The sequence below is a fragment of the Podarcis liolepis genome (genome assembly GCF_965112155.1).
Source record: "Podarcis liolepis genome assembly, chromosome: 1".
Taxonomy (NCBI): Eukaryota; Metazoa; Chordata; class Lepidosauria; order Squamata; family Lacertidae; genus Podarcis; species Podarcis liolepis.
The window spans coordinates 75,667,391-75,691,941 of NC_139554.1; the positions used below are offsets into that span (position 1 = coordinate 75,667,391).

Below are 24,551 nucleotides of genomic sequence, written 5' to 3' on the forward strand. Positions count from 1 at the left end.
TAAGTCAAAACCAAGAAAAGAAAGGCTTTTGAAATGACTGGCTCCTAATGCATCTGAGGTGAGCTCTACTGATCGTCGACTTAAGCTGAAGTGCTTGGATTTAATCTTGTGAACTACTGTTTGGAGAGAACAGATTTCCAGCAACAAATAATCATTTACAGTGCCACATTAGTACTTTAGACCTGTCCTACGTGATGTAGCCAAACTGCAAGTTAGTAGAGAATTAGGGCAGGGTTATTGATGGTCTCCCCCTGCAAAAAAACCCCCCACAAAAATGCTGGTTTTGTTTTGGGCCAATGTTCAATACAAGTGTATAAGCAATGGAAACTGCCCCTGAGGGTACTTCGCAAGAGCAAAGGCCCATTCAACAACCAGGCAATTGCTTTCACAGGCAGAACCACCCTGGCTCATTACTCTCCAGCTTCACTGGGCAGGAGAATGGGTTTCTTGCCCCATTGCATCCAAGTAGTGACTCCAGAACCTCAGTCATGAATGGGAACCTCAGTCATGAATGGGAACTCAGTGACACAGCCATCAAACTCATTCCATTAAATAGGCTGAAACTGGAGTTTTGCAACCATTGTCCTGCATTGCTGCACACCCACTTAAAATAGGACAATGCATACATACTGCAAAAATTCTAGGAACAGAGCTGGACTAGAACCTGCTGCCAGAAGCTTTTTTTAAAAACCTCACTTTAAAGCACAGGTCCTTCCACATCATAGATCTGAGTGCTTATAAGTTTCCTTGCACACATAACTGTTACCAGAAGCAGACCTACTAGGGCTCCAGGAAGCAATAGAGCCCAGGTATTATAAGTCCTCCACAGCAGCCACCCTATTGTTCTCTCACCAAACCCCTTGCTTTAACTCTTACTACCTGGCTAAAGGGTAGTAAAGGACGCGGGTGGCGCTGTGGGTAAAACCTCAGCGCCTAGGACTTGCCGATCGCATGGTCGGCGGGGTGAGCTCCCGTCGTTCGGTCCCAGCTCCTGCCCACCTAGCAGTTCAAAAGCACCCTTAAGTGCAAGTAGATCAATAGGGACCGCTTACTAGCGGGAAGGTAAACGGCGTTTCCGTGTGCTGCTCTGGTGCCGGTTCGCCAGAGCAGCTTCGTCACGCTGGCCATGTGACCCGGAAGTGTCTGCGGACAACGCTGGCTCCCGGCCTCTAGAGTGAGATGAGCGCACAACCCTAGAGTCTGTCAAGACTGGCCCGTACGGGCAGGGGTACCTTTACCTTTACCTGGCTAAAGAGCTCCCCTGTTGGTTCAATACTCCTGCCTTGTCTTCCTGTCTCTCTGTCCTACTAACTGCCTCAGAGAGTCTTTGGCCTGGCTCAGATATTCTGCAGCTAGTAACCATAGTTTCCTAATCTACATGCAGAGGGACACAATGGTTAGTTGAACTTTTCCTGGCTTACCACTACATAGTAAAAAAGGAAGAGGAAGCATGCACAGACACAAGGATTGTTCATATCTTAGCTTATTAAGCTGAAATGAGAATGTCTGGCCATTGTCTAAATGGCTAGGAACAGCACAATGAGATGCAATCAAAGCTGTTAATTTGTGGAACTTTTGAGGGGTAGATGGTTGCCCTAATCCAGCTTGGTTCAGGCAACAATCAGATGCTGGGAGGGAAGGCAGTGTTTGAATGAACACCGTCCCCCAATGACCTGCCCCATCAAGCGGCCGTGGTATTCATGCACATAACCCACCTGTGTGGAATGACTGCAATATGAAGCGGTAGCTCTGGCATGATGTTTTTCTCCCTCTGAATCTCCCACTCACTTCCTGTGCGAAGGAGGCAGCACAGAGAATTAAGGGTCTACGATAGGTTGAGTGGAGACATATAGAAGCTATTATTAGCATTAGCAGTTTGAACAGTCAAATTGATGAGATGCTTGAGGAAGATGTTGGTAAATTAAATGCAATTAGCAACATTCTAAAACCATTCTATCACTGATTTTTTTAAAGGACATGTTTATTGCAAGGATGACCAAATGTGGCTAGAACTCAGAATGCTGTGCTGAATACCAATCCACCAAGAGAAAATGTATCTATTACATATTCGTAGCAGGTTTGTGAAAAAGCAGATTATGCTACTGGGCAAAAAAAAGTGGGGGGGGGAGATAAAACTGAGTGTAAATCAGAGCAAGATGAGGGGAGCTGAAACAGAACCTTTTAATTGCTTTCTGATAGCCTGGGTCAAATGCTGAATGTGATTTTTTAAAAAGCCAACACAGAGAAGTACAAGATCTTCTGTTTGATACTCCCTCCTGCTGCTCTTTGAATGGATGTGGAGAAGCTTTGAATCTATTTTTTTAAAGAGAGGGAGAGATTTCTTAGGGTTACCTGCTTTTTCCTTTTTTCCCTTTTTTAAAGATTCAGACATTACTTCTGAAAAATGCTTCTCAATTGTAAAGCATAAGCATTCCTTTAGAACATACAACAAACACACAATCAGCGGCAATCACCCAATCCTAAATTACATCTAAGATTCTTGGACTGATTAACACAGAGAGATTATTATTATTATTATTATCATCATGATTATCATTTTGATTATCAGTCCAATGCAAAAGGAGCATGAAATTAACTGAAGGACAGATCCAGGTCTAGTTTATCAGCTGGAAGTTCCATTTGTGTGAAACAGCCACAGGGATGATACAGTGGTACCTTGGTTCTCAAACTTAATCCATTCTGGAAGCCCGTTCCAAAACCAAAGCGTTCCAAAACCAAGGCGCACTTTCCCACAGAAAGTAATGCAAAATGGATTAATCCGTTCCAGACTTTTAAAAACAACCCCTAAAACAGCAATTAACATGAATTTTACTATCTAATGAGACCACTGATCCATAAAATGAAAGCAACAAACAATGTACTACAGTCACACAGTCAATTAGTAGCTGAACTGGGTTCCACACAGTCACAAAAAAACAACAAAAAAGAGCCACAAAAAATGCAAAATAAATAGCAAAAACAGACAGACCTCAGCATAACACTCAAAACGGAAGTGTGGCACTCAAATCGGAAGCATAACACTCAAAACGCAGCATGTTCAGCTTCCGAAAAAGGTTCGCAAACCGGAACACTTACTTCTGGGTTTGCAGTGTTTGGGTTCCAAGCAGAGTACCAAGGCGTTTGAGAACCAAGGTACCACTGTATTTTAAAAAAAATAGAAACAGAAAAAGAAGCCCTCAGAGAGTCATTTGCTATGCATTTCCACAGTTCCTTTTACAATGACTAACTCCCACAAAGAAAGCAGGCTCCACAGTCACCTCTGTGTCTAACTCTACCAACTCAAGGGATTAATTTGGTTAAATGTGCTCAGATTGTTTAGGGGAAGGAGCTGGGAGGCACAGCTAATGGCTTCTCTTCTTGGCAAGGAGCCCAAGGAGGTGCCAGGCTGGTGATTATTTTTTACCTTGCACTGGCAGTCCCTCGGAGAATGCATTTCCTTCCCAGTTTGGGACACTAGCCATTATTTTGAACAGTGCCCCTTTCCTCTAGCCTTTCAAGATGAAACTCCTTTTCCTTTTATTATGTTAACATACTATTTCTTCCTCCTCATCCTGGAACTCGCATCTCCCTTTCTCTACCTTCTGAAAGGGTGTTCAGGTAATGTGGTTCAGGAGCTTTCAATACACTGTGCCTAAGGGCCAGTGCACACACTCGCCTAACTGAATGCCGCCTCCTTCATGCACAGAAGAAAATGAGAGCTGCATAAGGCCATTGTACAATCTGCCCCCTACTCCTTTCTGAACTGGACCTATGGAGCATTCATACCCCACATTACTTAGAGTACTCAGGTACTCTGGCAGCCATTTCTGGGCCAGGGAAAATAATTATTTGCTCTTTTTATTATTATGTACCTCTTTTCTATCTTATTGTATTTTAAATATACTGTAAGTTGCCTCGTGAACTTTGCTTAGCAGGCAGAGTATAAATGTTCCAAACTAACCAACTGCTGGAAATGGAAGTTGTCTCAGTAGGAGGAAGGCTCGCATTTTCAGGAGGCCCTTCTGCAAAGATGGAATGGCCATCTGCTAGGGAGGCTGGCTCTGGCACTGAGCTGAGGCTGGACTATAGAATCATAGAATCATAGATTTGGAATAGACCACAAGGGCCATCGAGTCCAACCCCCTGCCAAGCAGGAAACACCATCAGAGCACTCCTGACATATGGTTGTCAAGCCTCTGCTTAAAGACCTCCAAAGAAGGAGACTCCACCACATTCCTTGGCAGCAAATTCCACTGTCAAACAGCTCTTACTGTCAGGAAGTTCTTCCTAATGTTTAGGTGGAATCTTCTTTCTTGTAGTTTGGATCCATTGCTCCGTGTCCACTTCTCTGGAGCAGCAGAAAACAACCTTTCTCCCTCCTCTATATGACATCCTTTTATATATTTGAACATGGCTATCATATCACCCCTTAACCTCCTCTTCTCCAGGCTAAACATGCCCAGCTCCCTTAGCCGTTCCTCATAAGGCATCGTTTCCAGGCCTTTGACCATTTTGGTTGCCCTCCTCTGCACACGTTCCAGTTTGTCAGTGTCCTTCTTGAATTGTGGTGCCCAGAACTGGACACAGTGCTCCAGGTGAGGTCTGACCAGAGCAGAATACAGTGGCACTATTACTTCCCTTGATCTAGATGCTATGCTCCTATTGATGCAGCCCAGAATTGCATTGGCTTTTTTAGCTGCTGCGTCACACTGTTGGCTCATGTCAAGTTTGTGGTCAACCAAGACTCCTAGATCCTTTTCACATGTACTGCTCTCAAGCCAGGTGTCACCCATCTTGTATTTGTGCCTCTCATTTTTTTGCCCAAGTGCAATACTTTACATTTCTCCCTGTTAAAGTTCATCTTGTTTGTTTTGGCCCAGTTCTCTAATCTGTCAAGGTCATTTTGAAGTGTGATCCTGTCCTCTGGGGTGTTAGCCACCCCTCCCAGTTTGGTGTCATCTGCAAATTTGATCAGGATGCCCTTGAGTCCATCATCCAAGTCGTTGATAAAGATGTTGAATAAGACCGGGCCCAAGACAGAACCCTGTGGCACCCCACTAGTCACTCTTCTCCAGGATGAAGAGGAACCATTGATGAGCACCCTTTGGGTTCGGTCAGTCAGCCAGTTACAAATCCACTGAGTGGTAGCATAGTCAAGACTGCATTTTACCAGCTTCTTTACAAGAATATCATGGGGCACCTTGTCAAATGCCTTGCTGAAATCAAGGTAGGCTACATCCACTGCGTTCCCTTCATCTACCAGGCTTGTAATTCTGTCAAAAAACGAGATCAGGTTAGTCTGACATGACTTATTTTTCAGAAATTCATGCTGACTATTGGTGATCACAGCATTCCTTTCTAGGTGCTCACAGACTGTTTGCTTAATGATCTATGATCTATAAGACCCTTCCAATTCTGTTTTTCCATTGGGCAGTCCAAGGTTTCCCCAAAATGAGGGCTACGGCTCTGCTTGTTTTGCACTGGGCCTATATACCCTTCAATATCCCTATTTTCCAGGGACGTACCTGATTTAGAGAAGCTGTCCCGGTTTCTGATTTGATCCTGGACTGTCCCACTTTTCCTCAGGATGTCCCTATTTTCATTGGAGAAATGTTGAAGGGTATGAGCCTACACACTGGGGCATAATGAAAAAACATCTCTTTGGGTCTAGGAAACTCTCTCACTGAAGCAGTTCATTAACATTAAATATTCATTTGGATAAAATGAAGCCCCTATGCTAACTACTAATGGTAGTAATAGGGTCCTTGTATAAGTCAGATTTCTACCCTTCTTGTCAGAAATAATCTCTTTTTGCTGTCACCTCAGCCACCTCAAATCTTAGCATAGATAAAATGGTATTGTATATTAAATATTGGGTCTTGGGTCTTAAATATTGAGTCTGTTTCTCAATATTTATGTGAACAAGTCAGGGTTTATCCACATTTGAACATTATTTAGCTGTTAATTAATTTTCCTCCCATGTGAATTAGACCAGAGTAGACCATACCCAGATAAATTTGAATTTGTATATAAGAAGCAACTTTGGTCTTTCCTGTCCATGTCAGTAGGTGCTCCCTTTTCATGTTTGTCCCTGCCTCCTAATTTGTCATGTCTGTAATGCCAATGAAGTACTGACAGGGCCCGTGTGCAGATGGCTATGCTTTTAAAAAACAAAAACAAACCACCCAAGAACTGTGCAAAAGCAAACAGGCAATTGTAAATTTTTGTTGTGCAGCTTTCTGTGCAAATCTGAGGGATTGAAAGAAAGAAAAAACTTCATCTTCCACAGCACATGGGAAATAGTTATGAGCAACAAATAGAATAGAATTGGAAACGTTGAGGAAGTGACCCCAGGTGCAGCAGAACCCGGTTTTCCCCAGTTTAGCAGATTATTCCTGTAGTGTGTAAACCCGAATTTACAGGAGAGAAACAACAAGGCTGGTGTTGTTTGAAAGTAAAATCATGTGGACTATGCAAATTATATGGGAACACAAACAGCTATAAACACACAGTCAATTCCAGCGTGGACAAGCCCTCATTGAGTTCAACACATGTTGTTGGAAAAGCATAATACAAATATTAACCCAAATCAAATATTAAATCAAATTGTTGGTAATAAGGTGAAATATAGGCATTTATAATTAATATGTGCTTTTTTGTTTCTATTTGAATTACAAATGGCTCAAGGCAAAACCTGCTTTAACCTTCATGTGTGAAAACACTTTTACATTGCTTCAGGAAGATTCTTCAGCTTCCTTCAGAAGTGAAATCAGAAATCCCAGGAGCCTCTACCAGCCTTTCTCAACCAGTGGACTCCAGATGTTGTTGAACTACAACTCCCATCACCCCTAGCTAGCAAGGCCAGAGCTCAGGGATGATGGGAGTTGTAGTCCAACGACATCTGGGGACCCACAGGTTGAGAACCGCTGCGTGACAAAAACGAATAGAGACTCATGACCTCAGCATTGCTTTCTTTCTGCTTTTCCCTCAGAGTGCTGTTGGGATGATAGGGGCTCTTCAGGAGGCATTTATTCAGGGCAGGTTTTTGAAGCCGGTCAGAATTGGCTTTATTTGATGCACCCGATGTGCCTACAGGGAATTAATTTGCAGCACAGGGCTTTGTAATTTCATGCTAGAACAGCATAAAATGGAGGAAGAACAACTCATCCAGAAGGAGGAGATTATGTAACAAAAGCAAAGAAGAATCTGTAGTGACATTAAAGATCCTTTGGAACAATCTTCTTGCTAGTTCTGTAATTCTGTATACCCCTCTAATTGGTTTTAAACAAGAAGCTGATAAAAAGAAGAAAATAACCCAGAATTAATTGGCTTCAGTTCCCTAAACTTCTTTGGACAATAAATATATTTCAACTGAAGAAACGTATCACATCTTGTACAAATTTATTATGATTAGACACCACTCCACACACACACATCCATAGCGTTTCTGGCTTTCTCTTTAAGCACATTACAACTCTGGTAAGTGGTTGCTCTTGTGGTCTATACACAACCAAGAAGTCTTTGCTGCTACTGAAGGCAAATTGGGTTTTCGAATGGAGACCTGCAACCCAACAAGTGGCACCTGTGTAATACACATTTTGAAACACCAGCCTGCCACATTTGCATTTTACATGTTCGGGTCTATTTTAATTTAACTTTACACCTCACCTAAAAGAACAGCCCTGCTGGTTCAGACCAAAGGCTTATCCAACACCCATCATCCAGTATGTGAGAACGCTGTCAGGCCAACCAGATGCCCATGGGAACCCCACAAGCAGCACATGAGCTCAACACCACTCTCCTCCTCATGTTCCTCAGCAACTAGTTTTCAGAGGCATGTTGTCTGTGATACTGGAGATAATATATCATGTCTAGTCTCCCCAGATTGGTTTATCCTCCACGAATTTGTCTAATCCTCTTTCAGAGCTATTCAAGTTGGCAGGTGTAATCTTGTGGCAGCAAATCCTGTAGTTTAACAATGCTCTGTGTATATAGGCACTTGGTATCAACTGTCCTGAATCTGCCAGCTTCGTTGGAGGACCACAATGTGGTACAAACATTGCGCCTACTAGGGACAGAGATAATAATAATAATAATTTATTCTTTATACCCCGCCTATCTGGCTGGATTTCCCCAGCCACTCTGGGCAGCTTCCAACAGAATATTAAAATACAATAGTCTATTAAACATTAAAAGCTTCCCTAAACAGGGCTGCCTTCAGATGTCTTCTAAAAGTCTGGTAGTTGTTTTTCTCTTTGACATCTGGTGGGAGGGCATTCCACAGGGTGGGCGCCACTACCAAGAAGGCCCTCGGCACTGGGGAAAGGACTGCATACCTTCAGAGGGAGGGACTTTATCCTCAAAATGATAGGGCAAACAACCAGAGCAGGTCTACCCTGCCTCCAGAGGCCCATTCCCACCAACACCATTACTATTACTATTATTATTATTATTATTATTATTATTATTATTATTATTTATTTTTATTAAAGATTTCTTAGTTTACAAAAAATATGTGCATTGTCTCTTTTTTCAAGTTGTGTTTTCTACAAATCAGTTTCATTTTTTGTGTGAGACATTAGTATTGCACGCAGTAATAGATTGGGAAGAAAAGAGGGGGAACTATTGCTGGTCTATTATTTGAGGATGTAGCAGAGGCCATGAAGTAAGACTTCTTTGCTGCCTTTATTGCCACATGGTAGATGTGATTATGTGTTCTAACCAGTGCTTTATTGGCCTTAGAGTGAGACTTACGCCACTGATCATAACATGGAAGCAATGCCTTATCAGGTGTCCAGAGAAGCCATGAAAGTGAAGACGATGCATGTGTGAAAAAGAAGCCCATCAGAGGTGAATGTGTTTGTAAATATGAAACTATCAGTAAATACTCGGGCTTCAACAACATGCTTACCAGTTGCAGACTGATGGTACATATTGCCACTTATGGCTAACTCCATATTTCCATACAGTTCCCTTTGCTATCTGCTTTGAGAGTTTCAAGTGAATGGTACTGTTGGTTAATCATTATGACATCAGAGTGATGTGAAGGTATAAGTAGGGAAGAATTCTGAACAAATATCTTACTCTTCCCGCTGCCTTCACAATATTCCCTAAACAGGCACACATGAGTTGATGAATGGGGAATTATCTAACTCAGGGATATGAAGCCTGTCAAACAGCTGCAAAACGGCATTCTCCAAATAAGATGCGATTAAAAGAAAGAAACATTGTTCAGGACCTGAACAGGAGTATAAAAGACAAATCGCAGTCCCTCAAGAAATGGGTGGAAGAACTGGATAGAGATGTGGAGGTGGTTATAAGCCTGATAAATGAGAAAGAGGAAAAGATTAAGAAATTAGAAAGTCGTAACAGGAGCTTAGCACATATCAATCGAAAACTAGGCACAAACAGAAATAATGCCATCAAGGTTTTTCAGCATCAAGATGATAAACCAGGACCTGCCTTACAGAGTAGAGAAAGCAACGAGCAGGCCAATGTAATTCAAGCCAGAAGAAAAGAGCCTCATTTATCTACGAAGAAGCCTGATTCTCATTTGGCAAGGACCAATTCTGATACAGAAACAACGATAAGAGACCCTGTGGAACAGTCTGAAAATATTAGGGGGGTACCTGTACAGTATCAAATTACTCCAAAGTTACCAGAGGGAAATGAGAGAATGAGTGCTGAAGACTTACTCATAAAGCCTAAACAAGCCAAATTGTCAGATTACCTCTCCGATCCTTTAAAGCTTTTGCATGCAGTTTTGCTTTGCTTTGGACTTTGCACAGTTTTCATACTATTATATACCTACTTATTCAACAATAACTTCATAGTTAATAGCCTTCTCCTGCTGCTGAATGACCAAGACCTTGCAGAACTGATACAATTTTTTTCGCCATGCCTTACTTGGAAAAATAATGGCCTAATGCCATTTTAAGAACCACTCTTCTCAACCTTCTAGGAACACCTAAGATCACTTCATTGCCACTTTAAAAAGCAATATGTACTTTAAATTTATAATTTCCTTGTATTAAAAAAAAACCCACTCTCCAAAAGTATGTCATCTGATTCTTTAACTATTTTGCTAACATGAATTAAGAATTTCAGCAAGGTTTGTTCTCCTGTACAGAAGGCATGATTAAAGAAAGGCTATAGCTCAGAAGTAGCTCAAGTGCTTTGTATACAAAAGGACCCAGGTTCAGTCCCCAGCTTGTCAAGGTAGGTTGGGAAAAACTCCTGTCTAAAATCCTATACAGCTGCTGGCAGTAAGTGTCAGTGATACTATGCCAGATGGAGCAATCACCAGACTCAACCTAAGGCAGCTTGCTATATGTTCCTATATTCATATTATGTACCATGCCAATTTAGGTGTTTAATGCTGCAATCCTAAACCCACCATTTGCTAGAGATCACACCCCATTGAACACTGGGTAACTTACTTCCAAGTAAACATGGATAGGATTATGATGTTACAGTGCAGTAGTTGCATGTTTACTCAGAAGCAAGTTCTGCTGCATCAATTGGGCTTATCCCTGACTAGTAAGTGTGTTTAGCGTTACATCCTTACAATGTGATTTTGAGAACATTCCAAGACATCTTAAAATTGTATATGCTGATGATTAAGAATGCTAAGAAATAGAAGGAGGGTAGTTCTTTAATTCTTCCAGAGTTTATTTACCCAGGGAGGTAGACTGGTCAGGGAGGGAGGGAGGATGCCTGCTCATGCTACATTGGGTTTCACCCATCTTTTGCTTACATTAGCTGCTCTGGTCTTTACTTAGGGCCTACCCAGAAAAGTATGAGAAATAAAATGGCTCATATATATATTCTAAATACACTTGCCAAAATTTACCAAATGAAGCCATCAAAGCCATGTTCAAAGGGGTTTCAGTGGGAGACCTCATTTGCTTTTGGAAGAGGCTACAAATACATTACTAATGTCTTTTCAAAACTCTATGCATACATTATTCAAAATCTTTACAATAATCCTGTAAAGTTGGTCAGTATTATTATCTGCCCATTGCAACTGGAAGACTGAAGTATAGTGCCTTGCCTAAGGCCACACACCCATGAGCTGACACCAGAGGTGAGCTCTGAACCAATAGTTTCCTATGTCACAGCTACTCAGAATTAGCCATTATGCCATGCTTCTGCTATCATGACTTATGTAGCAATTTCACCTCATGATACAGCAGTTGTATGTTTGTTCTAAAAATCAATTTATGAGTCAGGAAGCCGTGAGTCCAAAGTCTGGAATTAACCTATTCTCTTGGTTTGTAGGAGGCGGATCAACTTGCGAAAGCCTTAGATTTTCTTCTCTCTCATTTGTGCTGGAAGCTAGAGGAAGAAGGAAGAAAAGTCACAGAGTTTGCTTGGATTTGTGAATAAATGTTTTCATTGCGGCCATTTGGCCCAGATGTTCCATATTTGCACTAGGCAAGCTAGGCAAATGTGTTTCGTAAGTGCTTTCAGAGCACATTGGCAGATTTAAAATCAACTGAAATAAATAGATAGCATTTTGCGACAGGCAAATAAAAATCCTAAAGATCAACATGGCAACCAGCCAAGTGGCAGCCAAGTTGAAGCTTCAGAATGGTATCTGACATTTATGTGGAAAGCAGATACACGAAGCCTGCCAGGCAGAGGCCTGTAGATAAACAGAAAACTGAATAAACAAGATACAGAAAATGAAAACTTTACCGTAGGGAAGGGACAAGACTGATACGCCATTGGTTTGCTTATATGAGGCAATGTAGCCTTGGAGTTTAGTAACAGTAAGCAATAATAATAATAATAAATTAAAATCCTGCAACTTACGGTGGTTCCTTTCAGGCATATGGTCATGAGAAGATGGTCCTCCGTGAAGTAAAAAGAGAGGAGAAGAATCATTAAAAAAAATTAAAAATGCCCAGATTACAATGACCAATGAAACTATGAAATTCATTGCCACAGGATGTTTCTGTTGGTGACTAGGATGGAAAAGAGGATTAGGTACACATGGGAAATGGTTCTTTTTGAAGCTTTAGGCTGCGGCAAACAGACATTGAAAGGCAATATACTGTTGAGACTGGGGAATGGCAATAGGCTACAGCTGAATTGTCATGACCTGCATGTAAAAACTTCCTTGTAACTTTTGGTTAGTCACTGTTGAGAGAGAGAATGCCAAGCTAGATAGACCATTGACCACAGACTGATGCTTATTTAGTTCTAACGCATGTTTTTCAGTTTGGGAACAATTCATAAGGATTCGAGAAAGTAAGCAGACAGATCATTTCAGACAACATGGAGTCGTTTCCGGAATTTCTCCAAAAAGCATCATATGAATAAGCTAAGCGGGATTTGCATCCTTTTCTGAATATCTCCAATAAATAGTGACTAGCATTTAAAATATGCAGAAAGTTTTTACCCACAATCACAGGTTATTAGTATGCATGTCTGAATGCTGTTAATATAGAACAGAAATGGGAGCGGCGAAGGTTTGCCTTTGGGTTTTATTTTGTATATTCTGTAGTCAGCATAAAAAATGTAGATGTAGGATATGCAAAAATCAGTCAAGGTGCTGCTTGTGGAAAAGCTCATATGCTTTCCTCTTTATTTTTTCATGCACCTGTGCATACTAAGGCAGGTTGGTGGAGTTTCAGGGGATTCTGATCAGCAGCAGGACCACAGGGGGAGGAGAGGGAGAGTTTGCCCTTTTGCCCCACACATAGTCTCAAGCTGCTGTTTGCATCAGGAACCAAAAGCCTCCATTGATCTCCCCATGCAAGTTATAGAACCTTCAGGGAGTAATTTTCATTAGAACAATGACAAGAGGGGAAAGGGTTGATCTCTCCCTTCTCTTGCAGTCCCATTGCAGCTTTGACTCCACTATAGCTGCTATTTACAGATTTTAAAACAAACATTCCTATTAGTCCTATTTGCACAATTAACAACACATGTAGTCTGATCCTTACATTGCTGTGAATGCCTCAGTTCCTGCTCATGCCCAGTACATGACAAAACAGCTGTAATGTCACTCAGCTTCATAAAGGACCACATCACAGTGTACAATCCAAGATGTCTTTTCATTTCCACAGCAGAAGTATGAAATACTGAAGCCAACAGTGAGATGAGGCCAAGATGATTATCAGAAGCTGAATCCCTTCAAAATGCCTGTGTCTGCCTGATTGCCCACACCCATGCAGAATCAGTCTCTTGACCATTCCTCCAGATCCAATGAAAATATGCATGTCCTGTCTTGCATGAGGCCAACATGCACTGAAGACCCAAGCCTACTATGAACTGTAGACACACACACAACTGGGTTATCAAGCAGCAGTCCATTAAAAAAAAATATTTCCCTCCTTTTCTCTGTGTGTATAGGTGTGTGTGTGCATGTGTGTACACACACACACACACACAGCCATCAAGCACTTTGTTTGCTCAGGTTCCTAAATAAGACATTTCACTCTAAAAAGGACAATCATCTAAAAATGGGGTGCTCTCCTCTAAACACTTGGTATGTTTTCCCCTAGCTTTTCTCATGTTAATTGCTCTATAGCTACAATATGGCAAAATGCCCTCTTACTGGAAAACAGCCAATAGGTATATAAAGAACAGCTTGGAACTTCAAGTAACATTAAGGTAACAATGCTCTGTTGAAATCAGTGTTACTGCTTTCAGTCACGCCAGTAGGGGGAAAAAGTGCCCCAGAAAACATCCCTTACCTGAAAATTTACATAAACATGTTACCATAGAGACACCCCCTCGAGCTTTGAGCTTCCTTTAAAACTAGTCACTGTTCTTCAAAAGTCTCCCCTCCCCCGCCCCCATACCCCTGACAACCTGTCAGACCCAGGAGGAATAGCCCAGTGGTAAGCTGGAAATAGGAAAAAAGCCTGGTACTTCAGACCAATTATGCTGTACTGTATCGTTTAAAACTAAATATTTTTCCAAGGGGAATTTTTGGACTGGGGTCTTTAAGACGACAGGGTTTTAAGGCTGACAAATGTGCTAGCGTGTCAATGTGGTAATGAAGTTAGTTCTGCACCGAGTGCAGCATGAAAAACAGAAAATTTCCTTGCAAGGTTTGTGATTAAACATCTAACAGAAAATAATGATTTGCTTGAAGGCACTCAAGCACCAAAAACAGTGAGGTGACGGGAGAGAGAGAGAAACAGGATATGGTAGGGGGGTGGGGTGGGTGGAACCTGCTGAATGTCACTATTGGGAGCTTCTATTATCTTAAAATCTCTTTAATATTCACTGTTAATTATAAAAACTAATAGCTATAAAATTGGAGTACCCAATGGGGGAATGTATGACATTCAAGTGGCAGAACTTCCTCCCCAGCCCCAGCCCCCACTTCCATTCCTACTGCCTGACTTTCCACTTCACACATGAAATTGATAGGAGCTGATTTGCATGTCTATCCTGTTACTGCAGGGAGAGGAAAGGATTAGCTAAATTATAGGGGATAAACACAGTTTCACTGCATAAAAGCAAAGACTACTTGTAATGAACCAGAGTCAAAAGAATAATGATGTTGACTTTGCTTGAGAGAGAGAAATGTATTTTTTCACAGAGTTAATGAGAACAAGACGTTGGAATTACCCTCCATTTAAATTTCATCAATTCACCAAAAGGACAATTTCCAAAGGGTTTTGCTATTTATTTGGTGACTACCCTGCTCTGTCTCAAGGGCCCAGAGCTAGAATACTACTGCGCTTTTTGAGAAGTCAAGAAAAATACTTCAGATGTCTAGCTGGCATAGGAACATCAGAACCACCTGCTGGATCAGGCCAATGACCCATCTAGTCCAGGATCCTGTTGTCACAGTGCCCAACCAGGTGTTTATGGGAAACCAGCAAATAGGACCCCAGCACAAGAGAACTCTCCCCTCCTGAGGTATCCAGCAACTGATAATCAGAAGTATTACTGCCTCTGACTATGGAGGCAGAACATAGCCCTCATGGCTACTAGCCATTGACAAACCTATTCCCCCATGAATCTGTCTAATCCTCTTTCAAAGCCAATGAAGTTGGTTGCCATCATTGCCTCCTGCAGGTACATAGTTTAACTATGCACTGTGTGAAAAAAAATGCTTTCTTTTATCTGTCCTGAATGTAATACACTAACAGCACCATTATTTTAATCAGAGGTCATTTTTGCTGTCGCTAAAATTGGAAAACAATGCATCTCACAAGTAGGGTGTTGTTTTTTAAGTCACCTTGGTATTGTTCCTATTAATCCAGCATGTTTTAAACACATTGCAACGAAAACAAAGACCCCCCAATGTGTTCAGCTGGATATGATTGCCACCTGAAATTATGTGTAAAGAGCTCCTTTCCCATAGAAGCTGGTCTGAGATGCTGGCGTGAACTTGATTCACATTGAAATAACTTTCATTTTAAGACTGCCCATGCAATGAAGATGTAGTCCTGAAATAAATAATGATTCTGCTATAACGTTCAATTTTGTCTCTATTGAGCTGCTCAACCAGGTGTTGAAACCCAATAGAATTTTCTTTTCTCCCTTTGAAAAGCTATTCCAAGTGCTGCATGACTGAAGAATGGCCACTTATTAACTGCTCAGCAGTGCTTTCCACTCGTCTGCTGCAGTCTCCAGCAATTGTCAGAACACCAGTTCTGCCAATATTAATCTAGTCCAATCACTAACTATGACAGTGTGGTACACAATTATGGAGACAGGGAGGGATGCGTGCTGTTTGGTCTAATGTCTGTTTTATAAATTGAAGCCTGGAATCTATTTATCTGTTTGGCAAAACAAGCAGAGTAATCTTTATTATTGCTTTATACTTACTATGCTTTGCCTCCATGAACCTGACTTTAGAAATGGATAGCAGCCATTCTTCTTCTTCCATCTTCCCTTTTGTTCCAAACCATGTATCTGTGACAGATATAAAGGCATAGCCCACCAGCATGAACAGAACCACTGTCTTTGGAGAGTAAAGCAAACATTTATTTTTATTTATTTTTTAAAAAAACACTGCTTAATACATCAATATTACACCATATTTGAATATGGTCATTGGTTATCATCTCTCCTCTCAGTTCCCTTGATCAGGATACAATACTTCTGTTGATGTAGCCTGGAATAGCATTACCTATTTTTACTGCTGTATCATACTATTGACTCATGTTAAACTTGTGGCCTTGTAAGAACCCTAGATCCTTTTCACATGTACTACTGGCAAGCCAGGTGTCCCCCATCTTTTATTTGTGAAATTGGCTCTTCCTGCCTAAGGGTAGAACCTTACATTTGTCCCTATTGAAATTCATTTTTTTAAAAAAATAGTTTGGGCCCAGTTTTTCAATCTGTGAAGGTCATCTTGAATCCCGATTCTGTCTTCTGTGGCAATAGCTATCCCTCCCAGTTTGATATCATCTGCAATTTTCATGAGCATTCCCTCAAATCCTTCACACAAGTCATTTATAAAGACATTGAACAACAACAAGCTCAGGGCAGAACCATGCAGCACCCCCCTTGTAACTTTTTCCAGGATGACAAGGAAGTATTATTGAGTACTCTTTGGCTCCAGTTGTCAATTTAAGTATTTCTAAAGTGCTGGGGGATCTTTTCAAGAAAGGTGCAACTGAAGAGCAGATATTCCACTCTGTTTCACCTGGAATCTGCATTTTATTTTTTCCTTCTCTGTAACTTTACTTGAGAACGTTGCAAGAATGGGAAACACAATTGCTGGAATTTCTGTGTAGGTTTCTGCATGCGGGTCCTACATCCTATGAAATGAGAGGAAGAGTGGCTTTATAGCAACCCAAGAGCAATTTCTCATTTCTCTTCTATATTTTCTACGGATTTTGCTTGAAATTCTCCACGAGAAAAGATCTGCTAATTCCAGCCCTCAAAAATTCACTTATGGAGATGCACCTGAACCTTCTGCTGATACTGCTATGTGGTACCTAGATGGCTCTTTCTTTTGTTGGCAGCAAGTCCAAGGGCAAGGTACAGCATCCAGCGAAGTGTTCTATGGTTCTGTAGGAGACAAAACACATAACATTCTAAGGAGATATATTGCACTTCTTCAACTTGCTTTACTTTGTGCTGCATGAACAGTAGACATCCTGCTGGCCTGGTGTGTATTTCATTCCTCTTATTTCTCTGCTGCCCAGTGAGCTACCTGTCTGAACACACATTGCACAGCTGTGTTTCACTTAGCCTTTGCACTGAAACAGTAGGTCAACTTTGAGGAGCTCTGAAAGGGCATTTTTCTGTCTCCGCTTTCTTCACAAGCTCCATGGTACAGGTATGGATTTAAGAGGGTGAAAAAGCCCAAGACTCCCTGGGGCGGCTTCTCAGCAGAAGTAAACGGTGCATTTCATTTATGGGATGAAAGGCTTGTTGAAAGAGGAAAGTCTTCAACAGGTACCAAAAAGTAGAGAAATCTAAAAGGTCCATGGAAGGAGGTACCTTGCAACATCTTCCCCTAGGCTTTATCTGAAATGCAAGGAGCTGGAAAAGATAACTAATAAGCTTCTGAGATCTGCACCCTTGCTGGTTTTGTTTTTCAATGGAAGCTCTTCCCTTTAAAGAGTACACCCTTATTATTCACCTAATGATTTATTTAAAAGTAAAAATACCCTAGAAAAATGTTAACAAAAAGCTTCTGTGTCTCCCTGTACTTGTAGAAAAGCCCAGCCAAGGACTTAATAGGGTTTTCAGGAAGTTCAGGACCCCATTAAACCTACAGAGTGCAAACAACTGGAGAGATGATTTAAATAAGGAAAGAACACTCACAAAATATTTGTCCACCTCCAAAGTAAGGTGAGCCCAACAAAAACCTTGCACCTTACCCATGAGAACAACACTGAAATGTTCCCTCCCTTTTGATATTTTCCCAATGCATTTTTAAAAATTAATTGGTAGAAAATGTTCAGATAAAATGTGGAACAATTTTTGGCACAGTATTAGTTTTGTCAGCAGGACAGGTACATAAAGATCTTGGTGCAGCCATGACCGCTTCTAGATTGTGCTGCTAAGGTCTCTACAGGTAACTGAACAGAAGAACCTGTGCTCTAATAAGCTACTGGCCCATTAGAATCAAGTGCCCTGAAATACCAACTTATACAGACCTATTTCAATAATGAAATATCCTTACATACTATTTGCGATAGGAAAAAGTGTTGGATTAATGCAACAACTCGTTTTTGTTACTGGCACTTGCAATCACTCATGGTAGTCAGACTGGGAGTAGAAATTATCATGCTAACAAATTATCATGCAAAAATTATGCATTAAATTAGGGAGGGGAATGAAAGCAAAGGCTGAAGGAAGAACAAACGCAGGAACTCAAATTATGGAATGGGGAGGGGAAATCCTAGTGTCTAAATTTTTATTACAAAACAAATTTGATTTATAGCCATTTTAGACACCTTAACTGCTTCTCCAAGCCGCTTTTGAAAATTACATCCATATGTTACCATAGTGGATTTTTAAGACTTCTGTTCTCTCACCTTTCCCATGGCTTCAATTTTCACTTTAATTACCAGATTTAGTATGAATTCATCAGATGCCTTTGTTCACCAGTGACTTCTACTTTTAGAAATAGTCCACCTGGGAAAATAGTAACACCTGTCACTCCCATTAATAACTACTTGCTGTTTCATGAACCGCTGAGCCAGTGGCAATGGCAACCTTCCTGCCCCACTCCTCACACCTCATATCATTGGCTGCTAATGGCAAAGCTGGGGAAACACAAAATGTGATGAGTCCAGTGCTGGGGGTACACAGTACTGGCACCTCCCCCCTCCAAATGTTAAAAGTGTGGCACTTACTGTAAATACTTCATGGTGAATACCAACTCCTTTTTCTCTTAAAAAACAACACTGGTTATGACATCACAGTCCATGTTCCTTAAGCACTACTAGAACGAAGCAGGTTCACTCATCTCTATTAATGTTTTAGCCACCTCCAGTGACTTGGGGGTACCAAGATAACATAGAGCCTACATGTAGCCTGTGGTATGTGGATTTTTGGTATTGTTGTTTTTCTGTGGGATTGACTCTGAACTGTGAGTTTATGTGGTTTGCATGCTCATTGCATTGATATAAAAGTGATCACAAAGTGTTTCTCTCCACTCCCAAATCACCTCTTCTAAGCTAAAATAGGTAACTCCCTCTCCAGGCTACAATCATGATGATATCTCTCAAACTTTACATATTTTTTCTTTAAAAAACGAGTTCATATCAACTGGTAGGTGATGTTCTTGTACTTAGCACTGTTAAGTTTAATGAGCTGAATATATGCATTGCTTTGCTTGAAATGTGGCAAAAACAAGCACATAACTTCAATGCTTTGTCTCCTCAGCATGGAAAAAAGCATCATCATCATCAGTAAATAACCTACAATTGAAGAGCTGGAAACTTTGCTAAACTTTAAGAGTAGGATACCTCCAGAGAGTAAACAACTAATCAGGCTACATTTGAATAATTTTAAAAATTGGTTTTCATTTTTACTTTGTGTAAGAGGCCTAATATCTGCACATACAAATTACATAGATGCATGTTCAAATAAATAAATAGATTTTGGAGGAACCCAGGAGAGGCTTTTCAGTCTGAGGCATTCTGTAAATCTGACCTGTACTGGATATGCTGCTGCTGCTTTAGATCTCCTTAGTTTTCTGTATTGAGATTTATGATTACTCATATGCTGACTTCTTTATAACTGTATTTGATTGGATTCAGTTTTGTACACAGTTTTGTACCCTGCAACCAACAACCTATACTTGTTGGTTTGTGCTGTTTGTTGCTAATACTTACATTAAGAGAAAATAAATTATTTGAATTTTACTTCAATCTAGTCACATATGATTAGATCGCTGCTGCTTGATGCAATCTCAGAAATAAAGAATTCTGAATGCTGGCAGCACTTGCAAAGAAGTCTAAAACTAAATGCAACACTGGAAGACCTTTCAATTTTAATTGAGCTGACACCAACAAGTTCATTAGTTTGCACTGGAATAATTGGATTGAATCCAAATTCTTGTGCAGCTAAGTGAACATCTTTCACTCACACAACATAACACCCCCCACTACAACTCATCCACTGCCTCTAAGTCCCCTTCTGAGGGTTGAGGGGAGATGCAGAGCAGATTTGGGGCGAGGTATGCCAATCATGCTGGGAGAGGAGAGATGTTGTACAAGAGCAATGCATTCCATTTCCACAACGACTTTGCTGGAAACAGCCCATCAGATTTACACAGATAGGCCTATACTGAGGATCTAGTCCATAGGAATAAAAATTGAATCCTGCTTGATTTTGTTATTACAACTTTGCACATTTCATTCTCTCATGTGAGCAAAACAATTAATTTCAAAGTATTGTTCATTCCACAAATAGCCAAAATCCTAGCATCTGTAACAGTATTCTAGGAGATCCTTTTACTGACCCACATTTTGTCACAATCCAAGGCAGAAGCAAGCACCATTGAGTTACTTGGAGCTTACTGCTGGTGAAGCAGGTCTAGAATTGTAGCCTAAGTGTACATCCTTCCAGCTAAGAAACAACAATAACAATGAAAATTAAAGCAGGGTTTTAAAAAAAATAAGGTCTAGATCTGGAATGCAGTACTGCAGCAGGATACACTTAACAATCCATGTAGCTTTCTAACTTCGTCCCACAGACCTATGTGGACAGGCTGCATTGCATCAGTATTGACCCCAGCAACAAGGTGCAATCCTAAGCATGTTTAATCAGAAGTCCCTCTGGGGCGGAGGTACTTCTGATTACATGTAAAAGATAACAGTGACTTCAAAAAGGAATGGGAACTATTTACAACTTACTTGCAGAAACAACAAAAAGAAATGGATTCATTGGCAGGATTTGAATAAACTTTCACAATTTTATTGAGTTTAAACATGGAGGATGATATTGTAACAACACTTAATAGTATATATACATGCAGAATATAACAAACAATGTAACAAACCAGAAGAGGAAGCTGAGGGAAGTCGGGTGGGGAGGGAGAAGATTGTAAAGGTAATGATAAGGTAGGATTGGATATTGGCATGTGATATATGGAATTTGCAATTATAAAAATGTAATAAAAATTTATTTAATAATAATAATAATAATAATAATAATAATAATAATAATAATAATAATCAGAAGTCCCTCTGAGTTCAATAGGAATTGTTCCCAGGTTTGGAGCCTTCTATGGTTCTGGAGCCCTATGGTGACATCTGATGCAGCACAACCAGGTATCCGCTTATACATGAGGACTTCACTCCTTGCCCTCTGCAACCCAAAATCTGCTCTGAATTTTAGGGGTATGCGGGAGGCAGGACAGGGGGAAAGAGAAACCAGAAGCCCTGTTGGGCAAGCAGATTTTTGTTACACAGGTATCACTAGAAGTCACTGTTGTACCCTCCCTAGCCGAAGCCCACAACTTAGAAGAGGGTACTTTAATTCTAATCACCCATCCATAATAATAATAATAATAATAATAATAATAATAATAATATAGTGTCCTTCACCCACAGATCCCTTGGTTGTTCACAACAGAAAAATACAAAATCCATAATTAAACAAAGACAAATCAATAACCCCCCCTCCAACAAACACATTTAAAAAGCCATAGAATGTTAATCAGCCAAATGCCTGGTTGAAATGTTGTCATCTGGCACCTAAAAATATGTAATGAAGGTGCCAGGTGATCCTCCCTAGGAAAAAACATTCTGCAAACGGGAACCCACCATAGAAAAGACCAGTTCTTGTGCTGTCACCCTGCAGACCGCTTGTGGAGGGAGCTCATGAAAAAGGGCCTCAGGTGATAACCGCAGTGTCCAGGTTGGTTCATATGGGGAGAGGCAGTCTGTGAGGTGTTGTAGCACCTTTTGCTTGGTAAAGGCTCTATCCACCCCACTGGGTTCCTATTGCCTTACAGAGTTACCAGCTCTGGGCTTTCAATACCCCAATCAGTCTTCTAACCAGTGCTTTTCTTCTAGGGAAAAAAGTGCCAGTACTCACCATGAAGTTGTTACAGTAAGTGCCATACTTTTAATCAGTGCTTTGCTGCTTCTGCTTCTTCTTTTAAAAAGGTGCCGGTACTGTGTACCATTGAGTAACCCCAGGAAAAAAGCACTGCTTCCAACTACTGGTATTCCACTGCCAGCTTCAAATCTCCATTGAGCCATGGACCTCATTGTGTGATCTTAAGTCCGTAATTATCCTTTCAGATGAACCCTCCTCACAGAATTGATGTGAGGATAAAATGGATAGTAGGGAATAACTCTTTATTTAACACTGAGCTCCTGTGAGGGATGGTGGTATATGAATGTCAAAGGTAATAAGATAAGGCTGCAATTCTATGCACATCTTCCCAGGAGTAAAACAAATTGAACGCAGTGGGGTTGGCGATTCAGTAAAGATGAAGCCAAGCCATAAGACTGTGCTACAAGCAGATACCAAAAAACCTTTGCTGATATTCAGTATGCACTTTCCTTAACCAAGCTGTTAGGGAATTTAGTTGCAAAACCTGGCAAGCAGACAATAACTCAATGTCCAGAAAGCTACACAGGAGGATTCAATAACTAGTTCTGTTACAGTTAATTTTATAGTGATGATCTGCATTGTCAATTCTGCTTCAGCATATTAAATGCCGGAAACAAAGATTGTAATCAGAATTATCCAGAGCCACAACTAACAGGTTTTCTTTTCTTTTGCCACAGAGCCAAAATTTGTTTTTCATGTCACAAATTTGTTTTCTAGGTTTGTCTTTCAGCATTTCAGTTTTATCTTAACAGCATGTAAGTACACAAGTATCCATGCTGCCAAATACAATCTTGGACTAACCACCACTACTTCTTGAGATTTCCCCTCTATGAGAAGAAATTCCTAGGAGAAATCTACTCCAGGCCTTCAGTGCAAGCAACCAGCAAATTTGCTCTAAATCAAGCACAGCCTTGCAGAAACACCCTGGAGATTCTTGGATAACTGTTAACATCAAATGAGGACATGCTTGCAGCCTACTGCCCCCTTCTGGCTCTGCTCAGAAACAAAACCACTCTGGCATACTACAGTACTGATTTGCGTTAGCACTCAAAGATCAAGGCAACAAACAGCAGGATATATAACCATTTGGTTAAACAAACCCTATGTTCACTTGTCTGAATTGAATTCTATTTTGTTGACATTTGGTGGCCTTTGTTTCCAAATTGTCCTACTAGAATCTAGTAGATGCTATCTTCCACACTCTATGAATTGCATCCATTTATAATCAATGTATTTATTGGAGCCAGCATGATAACTCTGAGCTGCCATACCTTCATACATGCATTACAATAGTGCATAAAAATATCTGTTATAAATTTAGAAAGCTCCTAATTGCACTATTCTATTTCCAGCTGTTGGGATCTGCAGTACGAATTTTAATTAATGACTAAATTAATGCTGCAGATATTAGCAGCAGGAAGCAGCTACATTATTCAAATAGACTTTGAAATGATCAGATTTTTATCTCCCAGAACAGCACTCAGATTAATATGAAAGTTGTCTTTGTTCTGTTGAAGAGACTAGAATTACACAAGAGGCTAGAGGAGGTCAGATGCTAAATATTTAAAAAGCAGGCTGAACTTGCAGCAACTACCATTTGATGCAGACTCCTCTTTAGTGGTGGCACAAATTGCTCTTCCTCTATACAAGGACCAACTGCCGCTTCCTTCAGAAAATCAGAATATGTTCCAAGACTTCAAAGGCCAATTCTCATGCACATGTACGTTACTTCAGCTCAGTTTGACCCAGCATGTAAGCCTGCAGGAAGAAACCATTGGCAATGCTTTCCAGCTTGTGCAAAATATGCCTTGGTCTACAAATTGAGCAAAATGTGGTAAAATTCTAGAATGGACAGTACCTCTTTAAACTAAAGAATGCTATATTGGAATGCTACCTTCAAAAACCACACTGCCCTTTGTCAGGGAGCAAATATCTAGCCCATGTCAGCTTCCTACATGCAAATATTTATTACTACTACTCAAGAGGCGTAGCTAGGGGGAGGGGGGCACTGGCCGCCACACTGTGGAGGGCTGCAATTACCGCAGGGCCTGCAGGCACCCGAGCCACGCGTCTCTCCTGGGAGTGACGCAGTGGCTCAGGTGCCTGCAGGTTCAGTGCTGCCTAAAGCAGCAGCATGGGGCTTGCATCTGCCCACTGCCTCTTCCTCAGCCACCCTACAGCTGAGGGGGAGGTGGTGGCAAGTCTCCGCACAGCATGCCCTGCCCCAACTCACCCCTCCCCTGGGTGCAGGGTGTGCACAACGCCCAGGACACCCAAGCGGCTAGCGACGCTGCTGCTACTACAGTGGTACCTCTAGTTACGAACTTAATTTGTTCCGGAGGTCCGTTCTTAACCTGAAACTAGAGGTGTGCTTTCACTAATGGGGCCTCTTGCTGGCGCTGCGCCGCCAGCACACGGTTTCCGTTCTCATCCTGGGGCAAAGTTCTCAATTCGAGGTAACTCTTCCAGGTTAGTGGAGTAACCTGAGACGTTTGTAACTTGAGGTACCACTGTACTGCCATATAGAAGAACATTCAAAAATA

At 41.0% G+C, this 24,551-nt stretch overlaps 1 protein-coding gene and 1 long non-coding RNA gene across 6 annotated transcripts in view; one reads left to right on the forward strand and one right to left on the reverse strand.

The window, feature by feature from the left end:
• The window catches only part of LOC310710749 (uncharacterized protein), a 28,925-nt gene that overhangs the window by 1,142 nt on the left and 3,232 nt on the right, over positions 1-24,551 (reverse strand). Inside the window, exons 1-6 of one of the 5 annotated variants that reach the window (XM_083511853.1) lie at positions 23,603-24,017; positions 18,471-18,570; positions 15,802-15,937; positions 11,818-11,856; positions 11,262-11,337; positions 6,830-8,068 (exon numbers count right to left, since the gene is read on the reverse strand). In XM_083511853.1, coding sequence (XP_083367979.1) covers positions 7,927-8,068; positions 11,262-11,337; positions 11,818-11,856; positions 15,802-15,937; positions 18,471-18,479 — 402 coding nt within the window. In that variant the 5' untranslated portion in view covers positions 18,480-18,570; positions 23,603-24,017 and the 3' untranslated portion in view covers positions 6,830-7,926. Of the gene's footprint in view, positions 1-1,715; positions 1,826-5,464; positions 5,629-6,829; positions 8,069-8,911; positions 11,338-11,817; positions 11,857-15,801; positions 15,938-18,470; positions 18,571-23,602; positions 24,018-24,551 lie in introns of those variants that run through there. The other 4 variants (XR_014528226.1, XM_083511854.1, XM_083511852.1 and 1 more) reach the window with 4 other exon arrangements.
• On the forward strand, positions 10,089-11,403 carry LOC310710769. The gene is made up of 2 exons (XR_014528231.1): positions 10,089-10,218; positions 11,281-11,403. It is a non-coding gene; the product is annotated as an uncharacterized lncRNA (long non-coding RNA).